This window comes from Lissotriton vulgaris, chromosome 7 (assembly GCF_964263255.1).
Source record: "Lissotriton vulgaris chromosome 7, aLisVul1.2, whole genome shotgun sequence".
In the NCBI taxonomy this organism is placed as follows: Eukaryota; Metazoa; Chordata; class Amphibia; order Caudata; family Salamandridae; genus Lissotriton; species Lissotriton vulgaris.
This window is the reverse complement of record NC_141695.1, coordinates 621,189,584-621,216,471: the sequence shown is the minus strand read 5'-3', so window position 1 is coordinate 621,216,471 and position 26,888 is coordinate 621,189,584. Positions and strand designations below refer to the sequence as shown.

At 43.2% G+C, this 26,888-nt stretch overlaps 1 protein-coding gene across 2 annotated transcripts in view; it reads left to right on the top strand.

The window, feature by feature from the left end:
* LOC147702143 (proton channel OTOP2-like) overlaps window positions 1-26,888 on the top strand; it is a 340,145-nt gene that overhangs the window by 86,609 nt on the left and 226,648 nt on the right. For both annotated transcript variants that reach the window (XM_086930791.1, XM_086930790.1), the window contains exon 3: window positions 13,409-13,545. In XM_086930791.1, the coding sequence (XP_086786917.1) occupies window positions 13,409-13,545 (137 nt within the window). The remainder of the gene's footprint in view (window positions 1-13,408; window positions 13,546-26,888) is intronic.

Genomic DNA, 26,888 nt, shown 5'->3' with positions numbered 1-26,888 from the left:
TCACTCAAATAAGAAAGGTTGTCAAAGCGGGCCTGAATTTCCCAGCTGGAAGCAAGACTTGGAATCCCTAGGATTTGTCATTTTGAATGGGAACACAAAGGGAGACCAACCAGCGGGACTCACCTACCTAAGCAGAAAGAACCAATCTACTATTAATTACACCATAATTAGTAAAGACCTATTTAATTTAGTGGAGTCTTTTTCCATAAAAATTCGTCCGGAGAGTGACCATTTTCCCCAAGAAACCGCATTTTCCGTGAACTTGGTGCATAAAAAGAGCACATCATCCTTAGTTGTAAGGCCTGAACTGCATAATCAAAGGAAATGTAATTGGAGAGGAACAAATACGGAAGAAATAATGAACATAGTGAAACTACCTGTGGGGAATAATGAGGCACTAGGCACTAACTTACTAGTACAGGACTGGGAGAACCTGAGCACGTTCCTGCTAGACAAATTTCCAGCAGGCTTAGCAGGAAAAGCCTTGTACGGAGCGAGAAAGGCACCATGGTACAATACAAAGCTGGGAGGCCGGAAGAGAAATATCGCAAAGGAAGCAAGAGCAATGGCCTTAGTGGCCAGATTGGGAAAAGATGCAAATTACAAAATGAGAAAGATATATAAGGAAACGTGCAGAGAGGCAAAAAGAGTACATACTGAAAATCTCTGGGAGAAATTACTGGGGGCAAGTAAATTACCAAACAGCAGTGAATTTTGGGGACTAATAAATAAACTATCAAAGGGAACCAAAACTCTCCAGAACACAGGATTAAGTGAGCCAGTGTGGATCCAACATATAGACAAATTGTGTAGTCCGAAGCCCAGACGAACCAGTGGATTTGAAGCAGAAACCAACCTCAACTGGCAGACCCATTTTGGAAAAAGGGCTTTCTGTAGTACAAGAACCAATAACTTTTACAACAACGAAAAGCTTAAAGGTGGTGATAAAAAAGCTGAAGTCCTCTGGCGCAGCAGGACCAAAAGGCCTTTCAAAGGACCTCTTTAAGCAAGATCCAGATTTTTGGGCTAATTACCTTGCTCCTCTTTTTAACCAGCTGCATTCAGAGAACACAATACCAGCTTCCAGGGGAGAAAGTTTACTCCATCCAATTTATAAAAATGGCAGCCGAATGGAACCTGTAAATTATAAGCTCATTGCCTTAATAGATGTAGAGGCAAAATTGTTTGCATCTTGCATTTTACAACATGTACAGGAGTGGACGGAGGAAAAAAGAATAATCCCAAAATTTCAAACTGGTTTTAGAAAGTGCATGGGCACCATCACAAATCTGGCAACAATGGCAATCTTAATCGAAAAAGCTATAATTAAAAAAAACTGTATAAAAACACTCAGACGATGAGGGTACTCCAATCGTGTGCACAGCGGGAAATCACTATAATCATTCACTCTGGATATGTTCAATTCTTAGGTTGACGCTCACTTGTAGCAGCCCATCGTCAACAAAACTACTTAAAATATTTAAATCAACAACACCCCAAGGAGCATCTAAGTATAATTTCACTGTATCCAAGCATTACATCATGCAATTTGTTTAAGCATCCAAAAAAAGTTCCAAACGGGCTTCCTTCATCAATGTATTCAGTTCTTTAATTAATTTGGTTTCATTTCATTCGATGAAAAAAAATTCCGCAGTACAGATGTTTCATGCGATATTTGAAAAACAATAGTTGCTTTAAAAAAAACTGGTCTACTAGCTTGTTACATCGATTTGAAATCTGCTTTCGATAGAGTGCCGCGAGATAGACTTTGGCTGAAATTGAAAGAATCCGGATTACCTCAGGAATTGATAAACACAATAATGGCTCTATACAGCGAAACATGGGCTAGGGTGAAGCTAGGAGATGGCAGCAGACTATCAGCAAAGATAAAAATAACCAATGGCTTAAAACAAGGCTGCGTGCTTTCACAATGTCTATTCAACATATACTTAGCAGATCTAAATAATTATCTGCTAAAGACAAACCGCCACCCGCCCAAACTGGCAAATGAGTCAATTCAGTTCCTGCAGTACGCGGATGACATTGTGGTTATGAGTCAAACCCCAATAGGACTGCAAAGAATGATATACAAACTGATTAATTACTTTGACCTTTTAGGATTAGAAATAAACAAGAAAAAAAACAAGGTGGTTCGACTAGCAAGCCCCAGAGCCGGAAAATATAAATGGTATGCAAAGGGAACACAAATTGAGGAAACTAGCTCATATAAATATCTAGGCATCAAACTGGGCCAAAGAATGACTTTTACTGAGCAAAAAATGGATATAAAAGCAAAAGCCCAATCATTAATCTTTGCTTACAAACAGCTCTACAAGAAATTGCAATGCCCCTCACACGGCCATCTCTTGAAAATAATGGCAGCTCAATTGCTTCCAACTTTGTCCTATGGCCTGGAAATCTGGCATGGTCAAGAAACTGCTATTATAAATGAACTGCAGACAAAAGCATACAAAGCAGTTTTTAATCTCCCAAAGGGTGTATCTCCAGCACAGGTGCGCCTGGAATTTGGCCTCCAGAATCCGGAATACCAAAGAAAAGCAACATTTGTAAAATTGTGCTGGAAACTTAGAGCATCAGAACCAGGATCGCTAAACTATTTATGTTGGAATGAAATACAAATTCAATTCAATTAAAAAAAAAAAAAAATACATGGGGTGATTCCTTGCGAACTGCCCTGGCTGTACTAGATATGGACGAAATCTGGAATCAAAAGCTGGAGAGAATAACATTTAATAAAGCGTGTAACACCATGGCCAAGAAACTTTCAATTATGGAAGACAAAAGAAGACTGTCCAAACGACGCCTCGCATGGGCGGTAATAAATTTGTATACTACACTAAAACCGCAACCCTATTTAGTGGCGCATTTTCGTTTATCTTTAAAGAAGAGGTTTACGGCATACAGATTGGGTGACTATAATACAAAGGATTTAGTCCCTACCTGGAAAAGAAAACAACTAACTGAAAATTGCCATCTGTGTGGATATCGTAAAGAATCAATATGTAATTTGATGTGCATTTGTGACCCTTTAAAAATAGAACGAAGGAAGCTGCTAATGGCACCTTTTAAGGACTTACAAATTCGTACCAGCAGGCAGGCGGTAATAAGCTGGATGAGAGGCACTTCCAATACTTTAATTTGTCATGGTGTAAAATGTAGGACCCAAGTGGACACCCTCTTATTGAAAGTAGATAATGAATGAAAGCAAGGGGTGGATCCACTTTGGGATTTTTAGATTTAGTAATATTTTAGAAGTTTTACTGAAATATGAAGGTTTTCTAATGGGCTTTGTTATAAATTTTTACTCTATGCTTAATGGTTATGATAAACCAAATAAAGTTGTTTTTGACTGACTGAATGACATATCACACACACCAGCACAACAAGATCTTCAAAGCGCAATGCCTCATAATACTTACCATCACAAAATACAAACCTATACCCACCTTTCAAACCACACAAAGGAACAAGCTCCAATGCCAAGCTTTCACTCTTACACCACACCTAACACAGATACAGCACCTCTCTTCTAACCGCCTCCCATCCATTGGACAATTTAGAACATTACTAAATGACCCAAATGCTGCACCACCTACCCTGACTTATACACCTTCCGCCTTAAACACAGGCAAAAAATATAAGCAACATGCCACACCTCACAACTTTGCTTCCCCGTGTCTACTTCACAGCAATGTTACACCACAAAAGCAACACAGCACTCCAACTCACTCTCAAACACCATCTCCAACACATACATATGCAGACCCATCAAAATGCCTTCTTAGCATGCTGGATGAGGAACACGATACAGAACAGCTACATGATTGCTATCCTAATACAGCTAATACCAGCACTAAAAACACACCTGCTACAAACCCACACAATACTGATCACTCTTCTACCACACAAAGTCCCAATATCACCAAAGGCCACTCACTAAACTGTCTTCTAATAAATGCTCGATCCCTCTCTAAAAACAAGCATCAAATCTACGACCTTCTCACTGATGCAAAACCAGACATACTATTCATAACCAAATCATGGTTGGGAGAAAATATGGCTCCAGTCCTGCATGAAGCCATTCCTCTAGGCTATCAAATAATCACCCACAATCGTATATAGCCAAAAAAGGAGGTGGTCTAGCTGTTGTATTCAGGCAAACAATACATATCACTAAAATTGACGACATCTCCATAAAGAATTGTGAGTCTCTTCTAACAAGATGCAATCCTACACCGTCTTCCTCCTGTAACTTCCTGCTCCTTTACAGATCTCCACCTAAGAAGGCAACATTTCCAGATACACTTCTAGACACAGTTTCAAACCTGATAACAATACACTCCAACCTGTGCGTTCTGGGTGACATTAACATTTGGTTTGATAAACCCAATATGACCCATCCAAAAACTATAATTACTGGCCTAGACGCATTGGATCTGCATCAGATTGTCCACAATCCGACACACACCACTGGACATATCCTAGATGTCATTTTTGCTAATACTGAACTAGTTACCTTTCAAACTATAACTCCAGTCACATGGTCAGACCACCACTTGCTTGCCTTCCAACATAAAACAACGCTAAGCGACTCAGCTAAAACTACCTTACATCCATCCACCTATCGGCCGTGGAACAAACTCCGTTTGGAGCACTTGAAAACACAACTAACATCCAGTACAAATCTGGAAACCATAAATTTTGTTCAAAATCTATATGAGTGGCTACAGGAAGCTTTTGACATCCTGATACCACTCAAAACCACACAACAGAACGAAAGAAAAAAAACGCCTTGGAGAAACATAGAAATAAATGACATAAAACAACAAATTAGAAAGCTGCAATGTACCTATCTCAAAACAAACGCCAAACAAGACCAACTTCACCTACAGAAAATGAACAGATTATACAAGTCTGCTATCAAAAAAGCTAAGAAAAGGTACTAATCGGACAATTCAAAACGCTAAATGTGCAAATAAAGAATTCTATAAAATACTCAATAAATTTCGCAAACCAAATTGCCTAGAAGGAACTCGTCCTGTTACTCAAGATTCCACAGAAAAGTGGCAAATCATTACACGGACAAAGCAGACACGTTGGAATCGTACTTAAAACAGAAACGAAGCACCAGCACTAACCCTTCTACAAAACAACAATCCAAGAATGCTCTAATCAAGCCTCTCCGTTCCTTCCAACACATCTCACGCGATGAATTTATGGACCTGGTCGAGGCAAGCAGGCCTTCCAGCAGCCCTTCTGACCCCTGTCCGTCACAAACTTTCAAGACAATTCTTTTAACAACCTCGGCTGCCACTCCGGTAAGAAGAATCAACGATTCCTTAACTACTGGAATATTTCCAGAAGAACTCAAAAAGTCATACATACGCCCTATACTGAAGAAAACAAACTTGGACCCGCTGAACCCTGACAACTACAGACGCATTACATGGGCAAGCTGATAGAAAGAGCAGTGTTCGCCCAGACGTCACAATTCATTGAAGAGAATGACATACTTTCAGACTTCCAAACAAGATTCCGTCCGGGAAGAGGCACTGAATCTACCCTCCTTCCCATCTGGGATGACCTAAAGAATACAGTTGACCACAACGGGGTTGCTGCGCTACTCCTCTTTGACCTCTCCACTGCCTTTGACACGGTTGACCATGACACTCTGAAACAAAGACTCTATGAAGCCGGCATAGAGGGAACTGCTCTTGACTAGTTCGCGTCCTACCTTTGAAACAGAACTAATGTCATCCATACCCCACCTTTCTTGTCCAAACCGTACTCCACAAAAGCAGGGGTCCCTCAAGATTCTATCATCTCGCCCATGCTTTTCAACAACTCCATGAAGTCATTACCAGTACTGATCAATAAATTTCACCTTACGTACTATAACTATGCAGATGACACGCAAATACTCCTTGAACTGGAATGCCCCAAAGACGTTGGAAAATCACCAATTTTCAGCTGTCTCAGAGCCGTGGATCAGTGGATGACCTGGAGCCATCTCAAATTGAATGCTTCAAAAACTGAAATACTCACGTGTGGCGAATGGAAACATTACAACCCGCTTGCCGCATGGCCTGATGAACAGGGATCACTGCCTAAAGTATCGAAGGAAGTAAGAAACCTCGGAATGACCATGGACTCCTAGCTGTTGATGAATGCCCAAGTGGATAAACTAGCAAGATCAAGCTTTGCTACTATAAAAACGCTGCAACAAATTTTCCTTCATTTGGGATATCCACACAAGGTCCAAGCTACCATCTCCCTTGTTCTGTCCAAACTCGATTACGCCAATAGCCTCTACCACGGATCACCTTTAATGACCATGAAAAGACTACAACAAATTCAGAACTCTGCTGGCAGACTACTCTTGCATACCAAACCGTGAGACCACATCTCCCCTGCCTTGAAAGCCCTGCATTGGTTACCGGTTGCCAGAAGATCCACGTTCAAGCTGCTTTGTATCACCCACAAAGCAATACATGGAATGGGACCACTCTTAATCAGGAAAAAAAATCACCAAACACGTTCAACAAAGGAACCTCCGATCTAAAGGAGCATCTCGTCTCAAAATCCCACCATACAAGAAAAAAAACATGAGTGGCACCTCCTTCTCTGTTCAAGCAGCAAAACTATGGAACTCTTTACCCCCCAGCATAAGGTCCACCGACAACCACCTTATCTTCAGAAAACTACTCCAGATTTGGCTCTTCCCCACATAAGCACCATACGCAAACAGACATTTACAGCATATCCCTCTGTATACAAGCATTTCTTGGTTTCACTATAGTTATGTACCTATCTTTGTGTATTACTTTGTATAAACATGTAAACAAATTATGTTGTTGAGAGAAAAAATAATAATAATAAATTAATAAAAATCATCTTTGGTCTACATGTACATACTGCCAATGTGCATCTATGTACCTTCCATGTAATTGCATCTGTGTGTCGGTTACTCTTCTCCTGAAAAAGCATATCCAATGCACTACCCTATTTCTCATCCTGTGCCTCTATCAATATCTTTAATCTACATATACTTACCTCCTTTATGTATCTATATAAGTTCAATGTAGTTATGGATCTATTTATTTATCCCTTTCTTCTAATTTAGCATTTCCAAAGCACTACCCTATTTCTTAGCCTATACTTCGCTCAATATATCTTCTAGCCCAGCCTTCTGACTCATCTCAAACTTCTTCTACTACTCCTTCCAATGCACTACCCTATCTCTCATCCTATACATCTATCAATATATCCTCGCCATCCACTCTCATTTATCCCAAACCCCATACCACTACTATGATCACCAAAATAACCCTTTCTAGACTCTCTCCTACTCTACCTCTCCTTGCATCATCTGACACCTCTTTTACTATACTGATCCCCTAAATCAAACCTTTCTAAACTCTTCCCTCTGAGTCCTCCCCTCCAAAACTCCTTTTTACTCACCCAAAAGTCTCCTCATACTGCTAAGACCTAAAAAAAATAAAACCTTCACTCTTTTATCCCTCCACCATCCTTTTCAATCGAAATTAACAGACTCACTTCTCATATTCCATATTAAACTATACTAATATACTACACAAATAACTGAATAACAAATCTTTCGTCCCCTTTTATCTCTCCGTTAACCTTCTCACTCCAAGTAACTGACTAATATCCACCACTGAAATTACTTCATATTTCACCATATTAATTCACCACTAATCCTGCAGTAGTGTGGCTCACTGGTTAGAGGCGGCAGACCCGAGAGCAGAGGACGGCCCGGGACCAGGGTTCGATTCCCGACGCGGCAGGTTTCTGGACCAGGGTCAGCGGACTCGATAATTCTCTCGCCTCGGTGCCCACTCTGATCAGCGATCACACTCGGCAACTCTGGGCATAAGCTTGCCTCATCTGCACTAACGGCCCCACCAGACCGCCGGGGATGCCTGGTCTCACCCTGGAGACACCCATTAAGGGACCATCTATCAGGGAAGCCAGGAAGGGTTTCGCAGCGGTCGAAGCGCGGAGATACTCCTCCGGGAGTCGATCCTAGCGCTATATAAACTTGCAATTAATTAATTAAAATCCTTTGTAGGCTTCCTGAACAGCGTGCGTCAACAAGCGCCATATAAATACGAACCTTTGTCCTCCTCTATCCTTCTGCTATCATTCCAAAACCAATTAACTGACTAACCTATCCACCACTTATAATGTACTTGCATGTTTCACTATACTAATTCAACACTAATCCTCTATGGGTCCCAGAGTAGGGTGCTACTTGCCGAAAAAGCGATTTGACGCCTCATCAGGGGTAGTAAGCGCTATATAAATGCAATTCCAATACAATACAATACTTTTCATCTCCCCATTCATTTGGAAGTGTGCCACCCTCCCATGACCCATCATTCATGTAGAAGGCCTTCTAAGGGCAATGTGACTGAATATCTTCCTCACCTTCCAAATGCTCCATCTCCATTCATTTCAATGGACTAACTTTCCAAAACCAGCCGACTTTGGCTATTTCAGAGATAGAGCAGTAACATCTCGCCCTAAAGGGGGGAAAACTTCTCGTTCTCTGGGATTGTGACTTGTTTCTATGGTCTCAGAAGCATGAATATTCCTAATTTTCCTTGTAATTAACAATCATTTTTTACATTTTCGATCACAAACCTTCGTAGAGATGGTATCTGTATTGCCCCTTTATTTTTATCTTGCACCAGCCTAAAATAAAATCTATTTTCTAATTTTCTACAGCGGGTTTTGTATCTTCTTGTTCTTTTACTATTTTGCTACCTGTCACTATCAACCTCCACCTGTCCTCTAGTGAAGCTGAACTCTGACGAAAAGCAAACATTGTGCAGCACAGGGGGATTTCTGCATAGGGTTTTCAATATACAGGAAAAACTGGCGCACATAAGTTGAGGTGAGAGTAGGTACTTCTAGGTCAAGGAAAAACCCCAAAACCCCTGAAATAGAGTAGACAAGAGCCAACCCAGTTCAATGTGAAGACTAAAGTCCTGTGCCCACGTTAAAAAAAATCAATTTAAAAGGAACCACATGTATCAAATGTTTTTGTTTAGAAAGCAGAAAAACAAAGGACAAGGTCCACGACCGATAGTAATTTTTCTTTGTTTTATGTGATAATTGGTCCTCCTTCTAGAGGAGATACCAAGAAAAGGCCAGCCGACACGTGTTTCGTCAGATGGGTAGTCACCCATGATTTTTCAGGGATGAGGATAATAAATCAAAAAGATAGTACAGTACTTTGTATAGATGGTACAATCGTTCAACGGACAAGCAATTAAATGTGGCAAGAAAATACACCTCCTGGTGAGTGGAAACCCTTTAACAGAAGTGGAAAGGACAAAAATCTGTGACTTCACGCATAGGTAGTAGACAGAACCTGGAGTGAAATGTGAAACCTAGAAGTAGACTCTGTAAATGGGAAACGAATATATATGGTCCCAACAAAAAAGAGAAAGGGACCTGGAATGAAACCTAGAAAGGAAAAGGTATATAGAAGAAAAAGGTGGGAAAGAAAACAATTCAGAACAGGTAGCATTGCCACGATACTGATACTTCAGGATTGAAAACATTAAAATCCATGTCTCCAATAAATAGTCACATGCTTCCAAAACAAAGGACGTAGTCGGGAGCAGGGAAAAATGCCAGGCGCGGGAGCAGGGAAAAATGACGGGCGGGTACAGCCGTCCTGATCGGAGAATGCTGAAAAGACAAAAACGAATGAAGGTACAGGTTAATGGGACTGTACGCACCACGCCAGCCCAAAACCTCTAGTCACTTTAAAAAGGGGTCATATACTTACCTGCAATGCAAAAGTGGAGGCAGCACCAGGGTTGAAGTCACAAATTGGTCACTTTTTATGAAACAAGTTCTTTTATTCTTCTTGATACAAACACTTGACAACAACCAACGCGTTTCGTTCCTATGCAAGGAACTTCCCCAGGGCAAAAAATGATGAATAACTGTGTTCCTAGAATAGTCCCAGAGTGCTCGACATGGACATAATAGTCCAAAACCACAAGTCAGTTTAAAAAGGGGTCAAACGCTTACCTGCATCTGCAGTGGAGTAAAAGAGGATTAATGCTCAATCCGGATACGGAAGGAGCATACGTTCCAACAAGCCCTCACTAAGTACGGTGAGTGGGGGGCGGAGCCTCGTATGTTTAAAAAAGGACTAGACCGTCAACGCAGAAAGCTGAGAAAGACGGAAGTGTGTCACGCGACAATGACAGAAACACTAACGCTCGGTGTAACAAGGAAAAAAAAAAAGATTAGATAAAGTATATTGAATGAAAAAGAAGAAAAGGCAAGAAGAGAGGGTACAGGGCAAACCTGGCCAGAATGTGATTGACAGTATAAATGTCTAACTAATTCCTTATCTCACAACAAATATTATTTCTGAAATCATTATTTTACAGCTGCATTGTTGAAAAGATGGTAAAACTGACAGTCCAAAAAAGATCCCGAATTAGCTTTTTATCATCACTGCTTAACGTGAACTTCAGTAAAGAGAAGGTGTACAGGAAAAACTCCACGAGCAAGGAAAACACATATCGTAAATGGGCTAAGCATGTAAACTCAACAATTTATTTTTTTCAGCAAAGAGATAGCAGCACAATTTAAACATGGGAGAATGAAATTGTTTGTGCAAACAATCGTGATACCACTGAATGGGACAAAGAGCATACCAGAATTAAGTTGAGTCAAAGAAACACAAGGGTCCTTGATTTAAAACTTGGTCTATAAATGAACAATATTTACGTTGAAGACATATTAACTGAAGTCATTACCAACACACAAAATTCTACAGGAAAAATACAAAGTAGAAATACCGCAAGCTTGGTTATGGCAGTGTTCATGAGCCTAGAAAGTAATGAAACTCATTGTCAGAATTTTGGCCATGCTTAACAGTGTGCAAGCGCATGATCCAGGTTGCTTCCTGACGCCGGAGTCTTAATTCACGATTGCCCCCTCAGTTGCTGGCCTCAGTGACGTAAATTCCATAGAATTGAAATTTCTTGTGTGTTCCTTGTGAAGGGCATTCGGCCATGTGCAATGCCATTGGGTAACGTGCGTCCAATTGATGTATTGCTCTGACATGTTCCCTAATGCATTTCTTCAAGGGCCGGATAGTGCTGCCCACATATTCTGAACTGGAGTGGCAGAGTGGGCTAAAGAACGGTGATGGATTAAACCCAGATCTTTTGACTGGGTGTGAGTGTTTGATTGATTCAGATGCTCCGTCCATCACCACCCCCTTTTGTACCACATATTGACTTCTGCACGAACATTCAAGTATGTAGACAACATATTTTGTGTTGCAATTTATGTTAAGATTGATGGTAAAGTTATGCTTGTTATACCCTGAGAAGGTCTTGGTTCCATGTTTTGCCCATTTGCATACGCCGCAACATCCACACTTAAATAATCCTTTTATCTGTTCCGTCAGCCAAGTTGGGGTTTTAATGCCACGAGGTACAGTAGGGCTTAATCTGTTTTTCAAATTTCTTCCTCGTCGGAAACTCCGCACGGTCAGCTTCGGTTCGGTGCCACAAACCGAAGCTGACCGTGCGGAGTTTCCGGATTTTTGGACCAAATAAAACCAGTACATTAGCTGATCTGGACTATTGGAATCTTCTCAACACCACCTGCCCAGCGATAAGATTTTCCATCAGACCGCCGGAACAACGCATTGCGGCCCCTTCTTATTATTCCTCTGGGAGTTGTTTACAGCATAGAAACAAAACATCGTCCTGATGATGGTCTTTTTGATGAAAACAACCAAGACCGAAACGTCGACATCTGATTATCATCTCCTCTAAGGCAGTTGTTTGACGCCACCTCACAACCATGTCTGATTGTTAAATCTGGGTTGTCTGTTTGAATCATTTGGAGTTGATATTTTGGGTTCAGAATTATTGAGAAATTGATTGTCTTTCTTAGTTCATGATCCCTTTTGCTTGAATTGATTTATGTTTGCATCCCTTGTCATTTTTATCAAGTAAAATTTATTTCTGAACAAATTTACCTTCTCTAGCTCTCTTTTTAACCTGCCCTTCCTTGCATCTATGTTGCTTTGTAATTAATTTGATATCTTGTTGATACAATAGGGTGGATTTTGACAAACCACTCGTTAACTAAGAGCCAACGCACTCTAAACAAGTCCCTTGTAGCACTTCATGTTTTGAAACTTTGTTCAGCTTGACACACTCATGCTTTGCAAAAGGCAGCGGGGCAGGGCCCCTCCCTTTTTATTAATGATGGGCTGCCGCTAGGATTCCAGCTGATTGTTTGGAGGCTCAGCACAGCGATACCAATTAAAGGGTGCGGAAACCCTCCAGGACATTGGCGGCAGCCTCAAAAGTATTGGAAGTTTTAGTTTTTTTGGGCGTGCAGGGAGGAAGGCAATGACTTAAGGGCCTCTGACTGTGCTCGGCAGAAAGCCCCAGCCCTTCAAGGCCCGCCCACCCTAACAGGGGTTCCATTTTCACAAGTTGGCAGGTCTAAAAGGGCCAGTCACCAGGGATGAAGAGCAGCACTGGGTAGCCAGGCACTAGTGTTACTGGGCCTAGTGTAGCTGCACTCTGAGGGCTCGGGTTCAATGAGATCCCCTCCCACCTTTCGTCCCCAGTGCTACTGCACCTGCTGCATCACTGATCGCTTTGGCCCTTTAACCAGACAAATAATTAAAATATGTATAAAGTGACTGTGTTGCTTTCTACATTTGTGACTGTATTGGATTAGTAAAACTATTGTATGTGTCTACATTATATGATTTGTCTTGGAATTCTGTTCAGTTGCTTCATTTATTTGCAGGAAATCGGATACGTTTAACATCCTCTGCATCATATTGCCTGCTGTCAATACAAGTGTGTGTGTGTGTATATGTATGTATATACATATATTTTAATGTTTAAACTCAAGAAAGAAAGCTTAAGTTACATGATGTATATAATGAAAGTCTTGGCTGCATGATTTTATTTATATGCTTGACATTAGTATTGCATGCTTGCCGTTTTAATGACGTATGGTAGTTCTCAATGTTGAAGTGGAGGCACTAATGAGAGAACTGTACATGCAACTGGATTGTTTTCTGTGGGCCTAGTTTTAGCAGACCATTTGCATTTTACCTTTCAGCATTTCTCAGCCTGTTGATAGTATTTTAAACGTAAGCACTTCTCCTGGATTATACGACACTGAGTGAACCGCATCCATTGGTTGCTTGTTTCTTAAGTTGTCGAGGATTGGTAGGCATATCTGGTCCTCAAGGCTTGAAGTATAAAAGCCTAAATTGTGATTTTTTTCAGGTGGCTGTTGCATGTATGTGCAGGTTAGTGAAGGCTGAAGCCTCTTTGTTGTTTTACAGGTGGCCTCCTCGTCTTTGGCATATGTACGCTTCTTTTGGATGGATTCAAAATCGGGCACCATCTGGGACACATGAGCTGTACATCCAAGTTTATGATGATCTACCCCGTCATCCAGGGTCTGTTTGTCATCGTTCAGGTGAGAACTGAGGTGCTACTTTCTTTTCACCTGACCCCGCTTCATGGGTCAGTGTAACTCCAGGACCCCCGTTAACTTTCAATCTGTTTCATCTTGGTCTCTCTGCCATGCCCACCTCAAATATTCCCCCAATAAGCTATGCAAAATCCCCTACCCCTTGGCAGAATCGTTACCTGTTTAATATCTTCAAAAGATGCATATATCACACATTGGTTCATTGAGTCAACTTGGCTGTTTTAAAGAGAGGCTTACAAATTTTGACCACACACCCTATGTCTAGCTTTGTTTAGTCAGCCAGGACTGCTATGTTAATCATGCTGCTCCTGCTACATTAGCACTTAAGGCAGGATCCTCGTTCAGAGCTCCCATACCCTCATGCACTGAGGGATCCGGACATCGGGGCATCTGACCGATAAATCTGGACTTCCAGCAGAAGGGCTCATGTGTGGGGTCTGTTCTGTAGCATGCACAGCACATCTGAAACCTTGTCGAGCAACTGAGGATGAAGATGAGATCCCTTCACCGCACCAAGCCTTCACGGTGAAGGATTGGAAAGAAGGAGGTGGCATAGAAGGGAAGATGCTGTCACACTATGACCTCTGCTCTTCCTTCCTCACAGCAATCCTGCATCAGATGACGGGTGACAAGTTTTTTTCAGTTAATTAAAACCGTACATTTACACATCCGAAAAGAAGATTCACAGAAATATAAAACAATAGCCTCACATTATATCCCATCTTATCTTGCATTACCTCTTTCATAAAACCAGATATATAATGCAAATGTGACAGTGCAAGATCTGCTAAAAGTGCAAGGGTAGCATAACAGAGAAATCCAGAAAAGGTACACTCATTCCATATGCTCTTTGTCCACATTGTTACCTATCGTCTTACACTGCCGCTTCCATCAAACCAAATATAAAGTGCAGGTGTGACAAGATCTAATGTGCTAAACATGGAAGAAAAGACATCAAACTAAAACAACATTTACTCACCCCCCCCCCCCCCATCCCCCCTTAATGGAACATCTACAATTAACATGCTATCTGACAATGACCTGTCCACTTTTTCTAGGAAGTGACAATTCGCTATAAAGTGCAAACGTTGATGTTACGCAGCGTCGGACCAGAACATTTCCCTCATAGTGGCCCCTCATGTTCTCATGTTCCTTATTGTTCCACATTATGTCCTGTACTGCCTCTTCTATTATACCTAGTAAAGTGCAACGGGGACAGTGAGAACATTGAACGGGGTCAGTCTGAAGCTATTGCTCGTGGTGCCTTCACATTGCTGCATCTAAACTTGTGTCTGACAAGAGCCTCTCTGCTTTTGTAATAAACTTTATGAAAGCCGCAACCACTCAGAGGCCTTCACCGTTCAGTTAAGTGTAAGGCGTGACGGTATGTTCTGATGCCATGCTGTTTAACAAGGTTGCGCAACAAAGCCTACAGCTTGGGGCAAAGTGATACGATGTGAGTCACACTTGACTTTCCGTGTGTAAATTACACAGCCTGCATTTAGAACAAGGTTTCCTTGACCATTTTGGCAGCCGACCAATAGTTTGACACAATCCAAAACATGCATAAAGCAACTTTCTAATAAAAACGATTCTAATTAAAGCAGTTAAGTATGAATGCAGGTGGGGTTGTTTAGTTATTTTTGGTATAGCATTCTGAATTTCTTTCCGTAGCTGGGAACAGTGTCGCCTGATCGGTCGGCCTTAATAGTGACACGTTCTTAAGTAAAGAGCGGTGTTGTACCAACACTTGGTTTAGCAGACCAAATTCCAACCGCAGCTGGGCCAGGAAGATGTTTTGTGGTAGTCGAAAAAAAATTGAAATGTCTTACTTTGTGCAGAATTGAGAGAGGCCCCACACTTCCCCAGGAAAGCCACTGCGTCAAAGCTGATTGTTGGAATAAGTTTGTTTTTTAACACTGCAGGAAGAGATGCCAAAGTTGGGCTTTGCAATTTGTGGTGTAAGGATATAAATCTGAAATAAGGAGGGACTTTTGGCTTTAATGAGTTTAGATGCAAACAAAAAGGTAGGCGTTCCTGCAGCCAGACACTGAGGTATTTGTAGCAAGTGGCTCTTTAGCGTCCTTTTTTAATATTGGCACTAAATAGAGATCGATAACCTGAAATTATATTCTTATAAATGAAATGATTTTATTTTATTGTTGTGTAATGATCATGAACTTGTATTGGTATTTTAAAGTAATGACCTTTTTCATATATGCTGTAATGTTGTGAATTGTCTTTTATATGTAGTATACTTTTTATGCCAACATTGTGTTGGCAAAATAAACTTATTCTGACTGACTGGCTCTTGAGACCAGCAGGCCACCCAGGAACCAACTAACATTTTCCTGACCTTCCTTCTGAACACCAGATCTGAGTTTTTGTGAGGTTAGCCACCATTTTGCTTTTGGCACAGTACGCGTGGAGATTGTTTAAAAGCTTCAGAAGCTCAATGCTAGTCAAGTTCATCAGAACTACATCATCCGCATACTGTAATGAGATTACTTGACAATGTCCCAGCATTGGTGGATGTGATTTAACTTCATCAAGGTATGCACTTAGGTCTGATATAAACAAATTGAAAAGCCTTGGGGTCAGAATGCACCCTGTTTGATACCTTTGGGTCGAGTTCACGCTATTTAAAACTTCCCCCTTCCCAAACCCCCGCCCCCCCTCCCCAAAAAATGTTTTTAAAAGCCTCGGACGAACCATTGAGTGAGCACACTTGTGGTATATTCATGTTGCGATGATGGTCGGACCATTTCTCAGTTGGTGTTTGACTGTTTACCGGTGACTTGTGATGGTTCCCACCGGTTAGTTCTTTACTATCCGTTCTCAACACCTGGTAACTCCCAGAGCTGGTTCGCTCCCTGAGCATGATTTGCGCGAAGGTGGTGATATCGTTTTAGGTTTAGGTAGTTTCAAGCTTTCAGATGGATGGGAATTTAACCTTTTGAGATCTGAAAAGGCAATCTTAGAACCAATAGTTATACACTTCTTGTAATTCTCCGTGGCACTGATGAGTGAGTTCCTCCTATTGGGCCTTGAGGCGAGTTGTTTTTTGGGCTTCATAATCAGAAGATGCTCCTTTTGTTTGAGAAAACATTGGAGAACAAGTTGGTAGTAGTTTCTCTTAGTTTCAGGGCTTTTGCATTTTGTTATTTCCTTTTGTTTTCTTAAGTTATTTCTGTCCACTTCTCTAGGAAGTGGAAGCTTTCATGGGAGATATTGATAAAGGACTTTTTAGTAGAAGTTTTAGAAAATTATCATTCTCTTGTATAAGGAGGAGACTCATTAGATTTGGGTTAATCGCACCCATTATGTTCCTCATGGTCCTGCCTTTTATGTACTTCTGCTGTCACACACAGTTTAGTTGGAGCCCGGGGGTCAATTTTAGGGAGCTAATGCGAGTTTTTGATGTTCTGATCCTGAAGTTTCTGAGCAATAAGGCACCCCAACACGGGTGACCATTTTAGAGGAGAGATAAAGCACTTTAATAGATTTAACTTCTTCAACCAGAGAAGACGCAACAGTGGGGAATTCTTGACGTTTATCCTTCATAGGACTACATGTGCAATTTGGAGTTTGTCTCTTGATTAGCAGCGGAGAGGTTTATTAGCATCACTAAGCAATTTGTTTATTGTCAAGTGGAAGTTCTCAAAACATGAATCTATAGCAGCAGTGTATTATACCAGAGGCTCAAGCAGAGAGGTTTGTACGTTGAATTTATTTGATTGAAACTCAAGCGCTTCTGATGCAGCATCTAATGTTTGAAACCGACAAAACCAAACATCTTGTTCCAAGACCTTGCTATGCTCGCAGGATGGCTGTATACCAACTGCTGAGGTGCGTGCAGTAAAGTGTTCCAACACTCGGTCTTGCTGTCATCTTTTAGCTGTTCAAGTGAACAATCTCACACAGATGATTGTTTTCCCTGGATTAACCAAGCATCCGATGTACTAGGTGGCAACGGGGTGTCTAAGGATAGGGAGTGCTCACTTGCAGCCTTTTTGGGAAAGATGGAGAGTGCTCACCTGTAGGCTCAGTTAATGAGAGGACAGGGAAGAATACACTCTCCGCATGGGATACAGGGTGAATCAATTCTGCTACAATCGAGGCCTTCTTAATTTTTGCAGCCCATGCCCTGGTTTTTACAGAAGGGGATTTTAAAGGAGATTTGAGTCAGGACATTGATCTTTCCTTGTATGTTTGCTTTATTGATTCAAGATTCCATTGCTCCCCATGGAAATTGCTCCCTCCTTAGGGAGGACCTTGAAATTCGACCTCTAGAGGGACTGTAGGAAGTCAGCTCTGTATGGACTATACCAAAAGAGGTATAGTGTGCACAGAGACCAGTGAGTCCCCAAAGGTATGCAGGATGCTAAAGTAGCTAATACCTTACTCTCAATTTAGTGGTAGCTGGGCTGAGCAGTTACGCTTATCAGAGGGTAGTGTGAATGCATTTGTTGTACCCACTCATACAAGACAGGAATGCACACTCTATGACTAAATCCAGACCAATGTTTTGCAAAAATATTACTTTAGTTACTTTTATTTTGGGAACCAAGTCGAACTCAGTTACGTATAAATAGAGTTTTCTGTCAGGTAACACTTTCACAAAGGCAGTGGAATACTTTTTGGTCTTGGAAATGCTTTCGTATTGTCAATCCAAAACAGTAAGCCGTATTACTTGAAAAAGCTAGACATTTGTATGCAATAGATAAAATGCAAAAGGAAGGAAATGGAGTTATGCATCAGCAGGTAAGTACACAACTTACTTTTCCAGTCTTTGGGGGTTTTAGACTGGCCCGGGGCAAGGGGCAGTTTAATGCAGGCACTGCACTGCCAGCGGCACTGGGGTGGCCAGGTTTCAGAGTTTGCCAAATCCAAGGCTAGTCATGAAGACTGGGGCATTCGGAAAGGTGCAAAGTTCAGGATTTATGTCACTGCAGTTGATATCGGCAATGTTTGCTCTTGTGGTCAGCGGAGAACAATGGGGATGAATGGGCGTCAGTAGGCCGGTTCCATTGCGGTCGTCGTCTGCGAGTCTCGGTAGGTCGAAGGAATGCACCACTAGCCCAGCAGTCATGGTTGCGAGGATGGAGATGGGCAGGGGATGGAAGTTTTCTGCTGATGTTGGGCCATCTCGGAGAGACTGTTGTCCAACTGTGGTGCTTTCTTCTGGCAGGTCAGTTGTGTCGACACAAGTGTTGGTCCTCTACCGCTGTGGTCTTGGGGTTTTTGGTAGTGATGAGTCACGTCAACACAATGGTTGGTCCTCAATCACTGCGGTTCTTGTACTGGCAGATGCTGGGGACTTGTGTCTTTAGCCCAAAGGGAGTTCCTTGGAGATTGGGTGAAGGTTGGAAGGTCACCAGGGTTTCTTGGAGGCCTAGTAGAGTTTCAGGAAGGACAACCGGTCCAGTTGTTGAACCAGCTACAGGTAAAGGGGTTCAGCCAGGTTCTGTCTGCAGTGCTTCAGTTCCTAGTCCAGTAGCGGTCTTTTTCCATCTTCTTTGGTCCATCAAATCCGAGGAACAAGGTTCAGGGTAGCCCTTGAATACTAAATTTAAGGGCATTACTGAGGTCAGGGCACAGTAGCCAATGGCTACTGTCCCCTAGGGTGACTACAGCCTTTGGGTGGCACCTCCCTTTTTGGAGAGGGGCACATCCCTGTTCCTATTGGGCCCGATTCTCCAATTCTAGATGGAGACTTTTTAAGAGAGGTGTTCACTTCAGCTTCTAATAACCCTAAGGGCGGGCCAGGGTATGGTGTACACTCCTACTCTGCTTACTAATTTTCCAGCCTGTGTTGCCGCCAAAAGCGAGGCCTGGGCAGGGGAGTGGGCATCTCCACTAGTTGGAGCTGCCCAAATCAGCATATCAGAAGATGAGAGCCTTTATAGCTGACCGCTAGGTGTTGCGGTTTCTTCCAGGGGGAGGTGTGAAGCAATTCCACCCAGAGCAGGCTTTGTTCCTGGCCTCCGAGAGCACAGAGTCTCTCACCCCATGAGGTCAGAAACCTGTCTGGTGATGGCTGGCTGGCAGGGACCAGCCAGCCCATACACTAGAAGTTGATCTTTTTTCAGGGGTCATCTCTAAGATGCCCTCTGGGTGCGTTTTATAATAAATCTAGCACTGGCATCAGCGCAGGTATATTATGCTGAGGAGTTTGGTACCAAACTTCCCGGTTTTCAGTAAAGCCATCGTGGAGCTGTGGAGATCGTAATGACAAACTCCCAGCCCATGTCCTGGAAATGGATTCACTGTACTTACAATGTCTATGAATGGCACAGACACTGCAGAGGCATATTACTCATGCTGTAAGGACTGCCAGAGGGGTGACTTACCCATGCCACAAGCAGTTTTGGGGGGCATGGCACACAATGTGCCATGTTGACTCTTCAGTTTGGTCTGCACCAACACATGCCACCTGTAATGGCAGAGTGTGGGTGTCAAGGTGAGGGGTCTCTGGGGGTGGCATAATACATGCTGCAGCTCTCAGAGGCCCTGTCTGGTCACAATACCTTTGCTACCGGGACTTAAAAGTGGCCTGAGGTGTGCAAATTGTGGAAACAAAGGTACAGTTTTTGGGAAACAATGCTGGCCCTGGGAGCCTGATTGGCAGGAATCCAGGGCACATTCAGTCAAGATAGCAATAGTTATCTGGCAAAAAGTCAGGGGGGTGACTGTGCAAAAAGGGTCCCTTTCTTACAGGGACCACAAATCCAAACAAGAAGTGGAATCTGGAGCTATTGCCTCTTTACCATGGCAAAACCACTTAGTTCAGCAACTCCATTGGCAGCTCCCAAGTTATGTATTTACAATGGAGCAAGGGCGCAGAGTTGCAGGCACCCTACCTGGGAAGTGTGGAGGCAAGGCAAGATGGAGCATGAAGGAAATAGGGTTGGGGAGGGGCTCACCTGGCCCTCAAGCTGCACCTGGACCTAGCTGAGCTGTCTTCACAGTCACAGGGCTCAACGGCAAAACAGCACTAACTACACCCCCTCTCCCCTATTTCTGCTCCCTTAAGTCATTCAATAAGCACCCTTTGCACCTCTTTGCCTGCTCCAACTGTTCCAACCAATGGGAATAAGATGCCAGCAGCGGTTGTAGCCTTAGCGGGCTTTTAAACATTCCCAGAATAAAGACTGATGCCGTAGATGATGATGCCGGTGTCCTGGTGGACTGATGCACCTGACAGCGCCGTTAGTGTGAATAATGCTGAAAATGGCAGCAATTGAGTCTTCTTGAGCCTGCGGATGAGGTGGAGGGCCATGTGGACGGGAAGAGCGCCGCTGCACCTTGTTCCTATATTTAATTCTGGGCCACCACATTCGCCTCCGGGCCGCCCATGCTGCTGTGCCGCCCCTGCCTGCACCCTCCTACCTCTCACCTCCACGGAGCATGCAGTAGCGTGACGAATCCCTGGCAGGGCGAGAGCCTGGGGCCCCAGGGAAAACTGGAGGCAGCAGAGGCTCTGCAACCGGATGAGGCTGGTAGCATCAATATTGCCTCAGTAACTGGCATGCTATGAGGGTGGCTGAGTATCTGCATTGGCTCAGCAATGGTCAGGCACTAGGTAGTGTAGAGCAGAGTGAGGAGTGTGTGATGGCGTCTCCTCCTCCGTGAACCGGAAACGTGTAACAGCAGTCCCCATAAAAAATAATGAAAGGCATTCAAGAGCTTTATATCAGCTATAAAACAAACAGCTGGAACTGTGAAGAAATATCTCTTGCATTACTTTGTTGGCGAAGAGGTACACAACATTTCAACCTTATCCATTCAAGGATAAGAATTCAGCTTGGAAATTGCTCTTCCAGCGCCAGACCTCTATTTTGCACAACTAATTATTGAGTTCTATTGCTGACTAAAAACCTTTTGTAGAGTTTTTATATTCTACCTAACACTGCAGGAGCCACAGAAGACTCCAGAAGAATACTTCAAAGGCACAGATAATTAATAAGACGTGTAATGAGGCAAATCCATGTAAGGAGATCCGAGCCCATCTGATTTGACTGGCTCCCCTTCAAAGAGGATAGTTTTAAGCTACCATAAACACAAGTCATACAAAACACAGATAGGGCTCTTGTAGTTGGAGGGGCCTGTAGAATGGTCAGACTAGACCAACCACAAAGGTGGGAGCCAGTATGGAAAAACGTCCCCTGATATCTGGAAACGGCAAAGGCCACACTCGACACGCACAGCCACTAACTGGCCAAACTGAGGAGGTTTCAATGTTTGGTAAAGATGCAATGCCCACAGCTGATGCCAATCCATAAAAAAATCTTGCAGAGGAGATCAATCAATACTCCTTGAAGGACAATTCTGAATCTGTGTCCCACAATAAGACATCTGTGTCCAGATCAGAATATTTGTAACAGAAATTGGGAGAGAATCATTTTCTGTTGCATCAGGAGAAATGGAACATATCAATTTTGCCAAAAGTGCAAAGTCAAAGCCATCCTTGCGGAGTTCCCAGAACTGTTCTTCGACAAAGGACACCTCAAAATTACTACTTGCATGTACTCCTTGATCCCACAGTATAACGCTTCATAGTGTGACATCCAAGACTCCCATTTCATGTCAGAGAACAGGTCGAGGCAGAACTACAGAAGCTCCATAAATTAGACGTAAATAAACAATAAAAGGACCCACTCCATGGGTGTTTCCCATATTTGTAATTGGATGATCTGGACAGTTGCACAGCTGCATTGACATGTAAGCTCAAAAAGGTCAAAGCGGAGGTACACTGAGTTACTCCTAAAATTGAGGTCATTGTAGAAGAGTGGTTCTTAAAACTTGGCTTAAACAACGAAACCACTAGCTAATGCTCCACAGGGATTCCTGATTTGATCACAAAATTCCCCACCGACGAAGGACTTAAAAGATATAAGAACCTAAATTCTGAAGCAGAAGTATTTCCGAGCACAGTTCAAGAATGACTGGCCAGACTGACATGATTGTTAAATGTCAATAATTTCACCCTCATATACTTGTTAGAAATGAGGTCTCTTCACCCTGTTCAAGTAGTAACCCTCGCTCTAGTCAGGAGAAGGGGATTACACAGCGAAGATACCCCCTGCCCAGCCCTTGGTAGATTGGTACGAGCAATCAGGCTTATCGCTGAGGCAATTTGGAAAGCATTTGTACATACACACAGTGAAAATACTACAAAAGGAGTCTACGCCACTTTAGAACATGCATTGGAATAGCCAATAGGTCTCTCTTTTGGGACCTTATAAGTGTTCAGCCATGCAGCAGTTAATGTTGTTGCAGTAAGGATATAGTGCTGCATAACTAAATACTTAAAAGGTTCCATAGGTGCAGTGCTCAATGCTTCTGTGACACTTCAGAGCCGGCTAAATAAGGTGTTGGCTGGAAAGACAATTGTGTGTCATCTTACCTTGTCAGTATAGCTGTTTAAAGTGCCAGTAGCAAGGAGAATCCTATGCAGATTCAAATAGTGCTTCAAGCAGTACAGAAGGAAGGTTAAGCGGACCCTAACGGTATCAACTTTGCATTAAGAGTGGAGGATATGGAGTACATTGGATACCAAAAGACATGCCATGCTGGACCAGGCTGGGAGGGCACTTCCCAAACACACGTGAAAATCTAGCTGGGTCTCACAAGTTGCTACAAGAACTTCGGGGCATACTATGTTAGCATTGTTGCTTCCTTCCGGTAGCAATAAAAAGCAGCCAAAGGTAAAATGGCAGTATAGTTTAATGCACTCAAACTAAACGTGATCAAAAAACCTAGATTGAAACCCCATACCCACAGACAGCCTGTTCTAGTGCAGATAGAGCCCCAGAAAAGGGAATTGGAGCCAAGCTACATTGAGAGCATCGCATGAACACAACAACATACTGTGAAGCCCTGCTTTGTGTTGCAGCCATCATATCCAGGGACGGGACATAATCCATACAGCGTATTTACACCCAGCTATAAAACTTACAACTGCAATATGCCCCAAGTGTCTCACGATCATCAGGAACATGTGCAATAACACATGCAAGAACATGTGCATGACTGCGCTTGATTGGGCGAAACAGAATTTATACAGAGGGGCCCCTCGATAAGGCCTTTGCCACTTAGTCTCCCAATAGCCCATTAAGGGGACAGTAGAACCCCTCAGCTGTGGGTGGGAGTGCACCCTTTTGCATCCTCGACCCAACAGACTCTTTCCCTCTGGTGGTAAAGCAAAGCAAAGGAAAGAAACATGGACGATATTCAGTGGGCTTCAGAAGTCGACTCCACTAAGGAAAACGAGCATTTGCAATGCAATAGGTCTCGCATTATTTAAGTTTGAGCTATTGGCATTGCTAAATAATGCAACACCAATAGCTCAAACATTAATAATGCAAGACCTATTGGATTGCAAATGCTTGTTAAGTAGGTTACTTGCGATTTTCCTAGCCCTCAGCCAGAATGAATTATGGCTCGTGTAGATATACATGGCAATTAATGTGCCTCGCACTGCTTGATCACAGGCTCGCAGGAAAAATGTTCATGGCATTAAAAGAATTGTTAATCAGTGCTCACCAGCAGCCTAATTCCCCGTGTGCCAAGTCTGTGCAACCAATCACTGAAAGCCACTGAACTAAGAAGCACCCTAGACATCAAAACAGCACCGCCAGCTGCATTCATGTATGCGCCTGTCACAACAGCCATTCAGCCGCGTTCATGTGTGAACTGGTGCGTGCTGCGTGCTTTCAATTACCTGCCTTTCCTTGTTTCATTCAAGGAAAAAAGATCGATTTCACAGGAAACCCAACACTCCACGCAGCCCCCCGTGATCGCCTCTCGAGCAATCGCAGCCCAGAATCATTGTGCAGGCAAGAATTGTTGATCTGCAAATTCTCAAATGGAAGCTCTCACTGTTGAGTCCCCGAGATTATGAGCAAATGTTCAAATATAGCACCATAATTCAGGGTTAGTGGACCCCAACTGTGCCCCTGTCAATCAAGGAATAACACTTCACTGTGAATTTCAGCCATCTGTTGAACCATAAACAGGGTGAAAAGCACCTGCGCAGGTAGGTAGCAGGTCTTTAGCCCTGATTATCACCCAGGCTTGTAAATACCGTGGAAAGGACTGAACTATTAAACACGTGCCAGGTGCACCCCAGGCTAGTTTGAGAAAACCGCAGGCACGCTCGCTCGCCTCATGCTGCTCAAATTCTGCTGGTTCTCTCTAGTTACAAATTCGGTATGCCTCAGGCCGGAAAGGAGGTGCGGCCATCTCAGCCTCAGGCCAGAAGTGGGGTGCAGCCGTCTCATTAGATAGGTACAAAAGGGGGTGGTGATGGACGGAGCATCTGAACTAATCAAACACTCACGCCCAGTCAACAGATCTGGGTTTAATCGGTCACCGTTCTTTAGCCCACGCTGCCACCCCAGTTCAGACAGTTCGCAGTTCGGGCTGGACTGTTCCCATGAGGCACAGGATCAGACTGATTTGCATATGGCCATGTCTGAACTGGGGTGGCAGAGTGGGATAAAGAACGGTGATGGATTAAACCCAGGTCTGTTGACTGGGTGTGAGTGTTTGATTGGTTCAGTTGCTCGGTCCATCACCTCCCCCTTTTGTACTGTCTCATTAGATCAGCGGGACTTCAGACGGAGTCATTACCAGCAGTTTTTGCGCATCACTCCCTCCAAGGAGGCTGACGTGGTGTGGTTGGAATAGGACAGGACTGGTTCACCGAGACTCGTCCATTTAATAACAATTAATGCAAGCACAATGTGACGTATGGCCCGGCGGAAATTACAAAAATACTCAAGAAAAGTATGGAAGGAACGGGTAAGAAAACACAATAATATTCAATTTGCAACTTCTGTCGGGTTTGTATTTTTTATTGAAACTAATTATATACACCAATCTTACGCATCCACTTACTTCCCCACATAAAACAAGAAGGGAAAGGAGCTTGGGGGCCAGAATGAATGTGAACTAGACAGATCTCTGGACCCAACATGAAAGGATGCACACGCTAATGTCCAGCTTAATCACTGATCCCGCTACAGGGAGTGCACTGCCAGGGGTCACAAATCTGGCAGTTTACACCCAAGAGAACACAGTGGTAACAGGGTCCCAAATACGGGAGCTGGCATAATAGCCAAGTGCAAAGCTATCACTATAAGACTACTATAAAGAAAAGAAAGACGCTCAAACAGAGTGTGTGAAATGGGTGCTCTCTCTACCACTCCTCTGTGAAAAGGCTGGACAACTCGAATCTTCTGTAGCTTTCTTTTACATACAGGGCACTCCTGTTTCTGAGGTCCAGGAGAGAATATCATCCAGGCCACATATATCACTTTGCATTATGGGACTTGTAGTCTCATTCACCCCACTAAGGCCTCGGGGCTACTTGCTCCTATACACAAATCCAGCTAGTCGTAGCCCCATATCTACAGCTGCGTGCATGAGGTAACATTAATGTAGGAAGTGGCAAAAAGCACGGAGTGAAAAAACGACATCGGTATCACTGGCTGAATTAATGCGAAAACATTGTGTAGTCCATGTGGAAAAATAACACTGACCAAATGTTGCACATTACGTGATCCGGCTCGCGAGCACAGGAGACTAGCAAATTAGGCAGCAAAATAGTATACGATGCCTCATGTAAAATGGTCAATACGCTCTATGTTTCAGAAGGTGTCCTTGCGTTTTGTATTTTCAGGCACAATGAAGCCAGTACGTATGACAGGAGAGTGATGCTCTTTGGAATAACTCACGAGGCTCAGTGTATTCCTTTGTGATGCAACAGCGGCGCTCTGTGGTGTGTGCGTGTAAAGACTGCTGGGGCGATCATGCTCGGAATAACAACCGCGTACCAGCAGGGGAGGGGGCCTTCGCGATTCCCTTGCGGGACCGTGCGACCATATGGTGCCACCATATGGCGCTGCGTGCTCCTGCAAGGAAATCGCCAAGATGTGCACGCATTGCATTGCAAGCAATGCAACGCGTGCACGTTTTTGCCCCAAAGTTGTGGCGATGGCTACAGGTCTCTCTCCTATGCATTGCATGTGCGCTGCATAGGCGAGACCAAAAAAAACAAAGGCCGGCAGTAAAGGCCTGTGAACCCGCAAGATTGCGCAGCTGTCCGCACAGTGGGAGTACTTTCCTTCCTACTGCAGGCATCCTTTATCATAATGAAGGACTTTGCAGCAGGACGTCAGAACGCTGCTCAAGGAAAATCAGAGGCAGTTACCACCCCATAACTTTATGGAAATCAAGGACTTGCTACAACGAAGCTTACAGTCATATAATTAGTCGTTTTTTATTTTTTTTATTTGAATGAAGTATTACATTGTACCAAT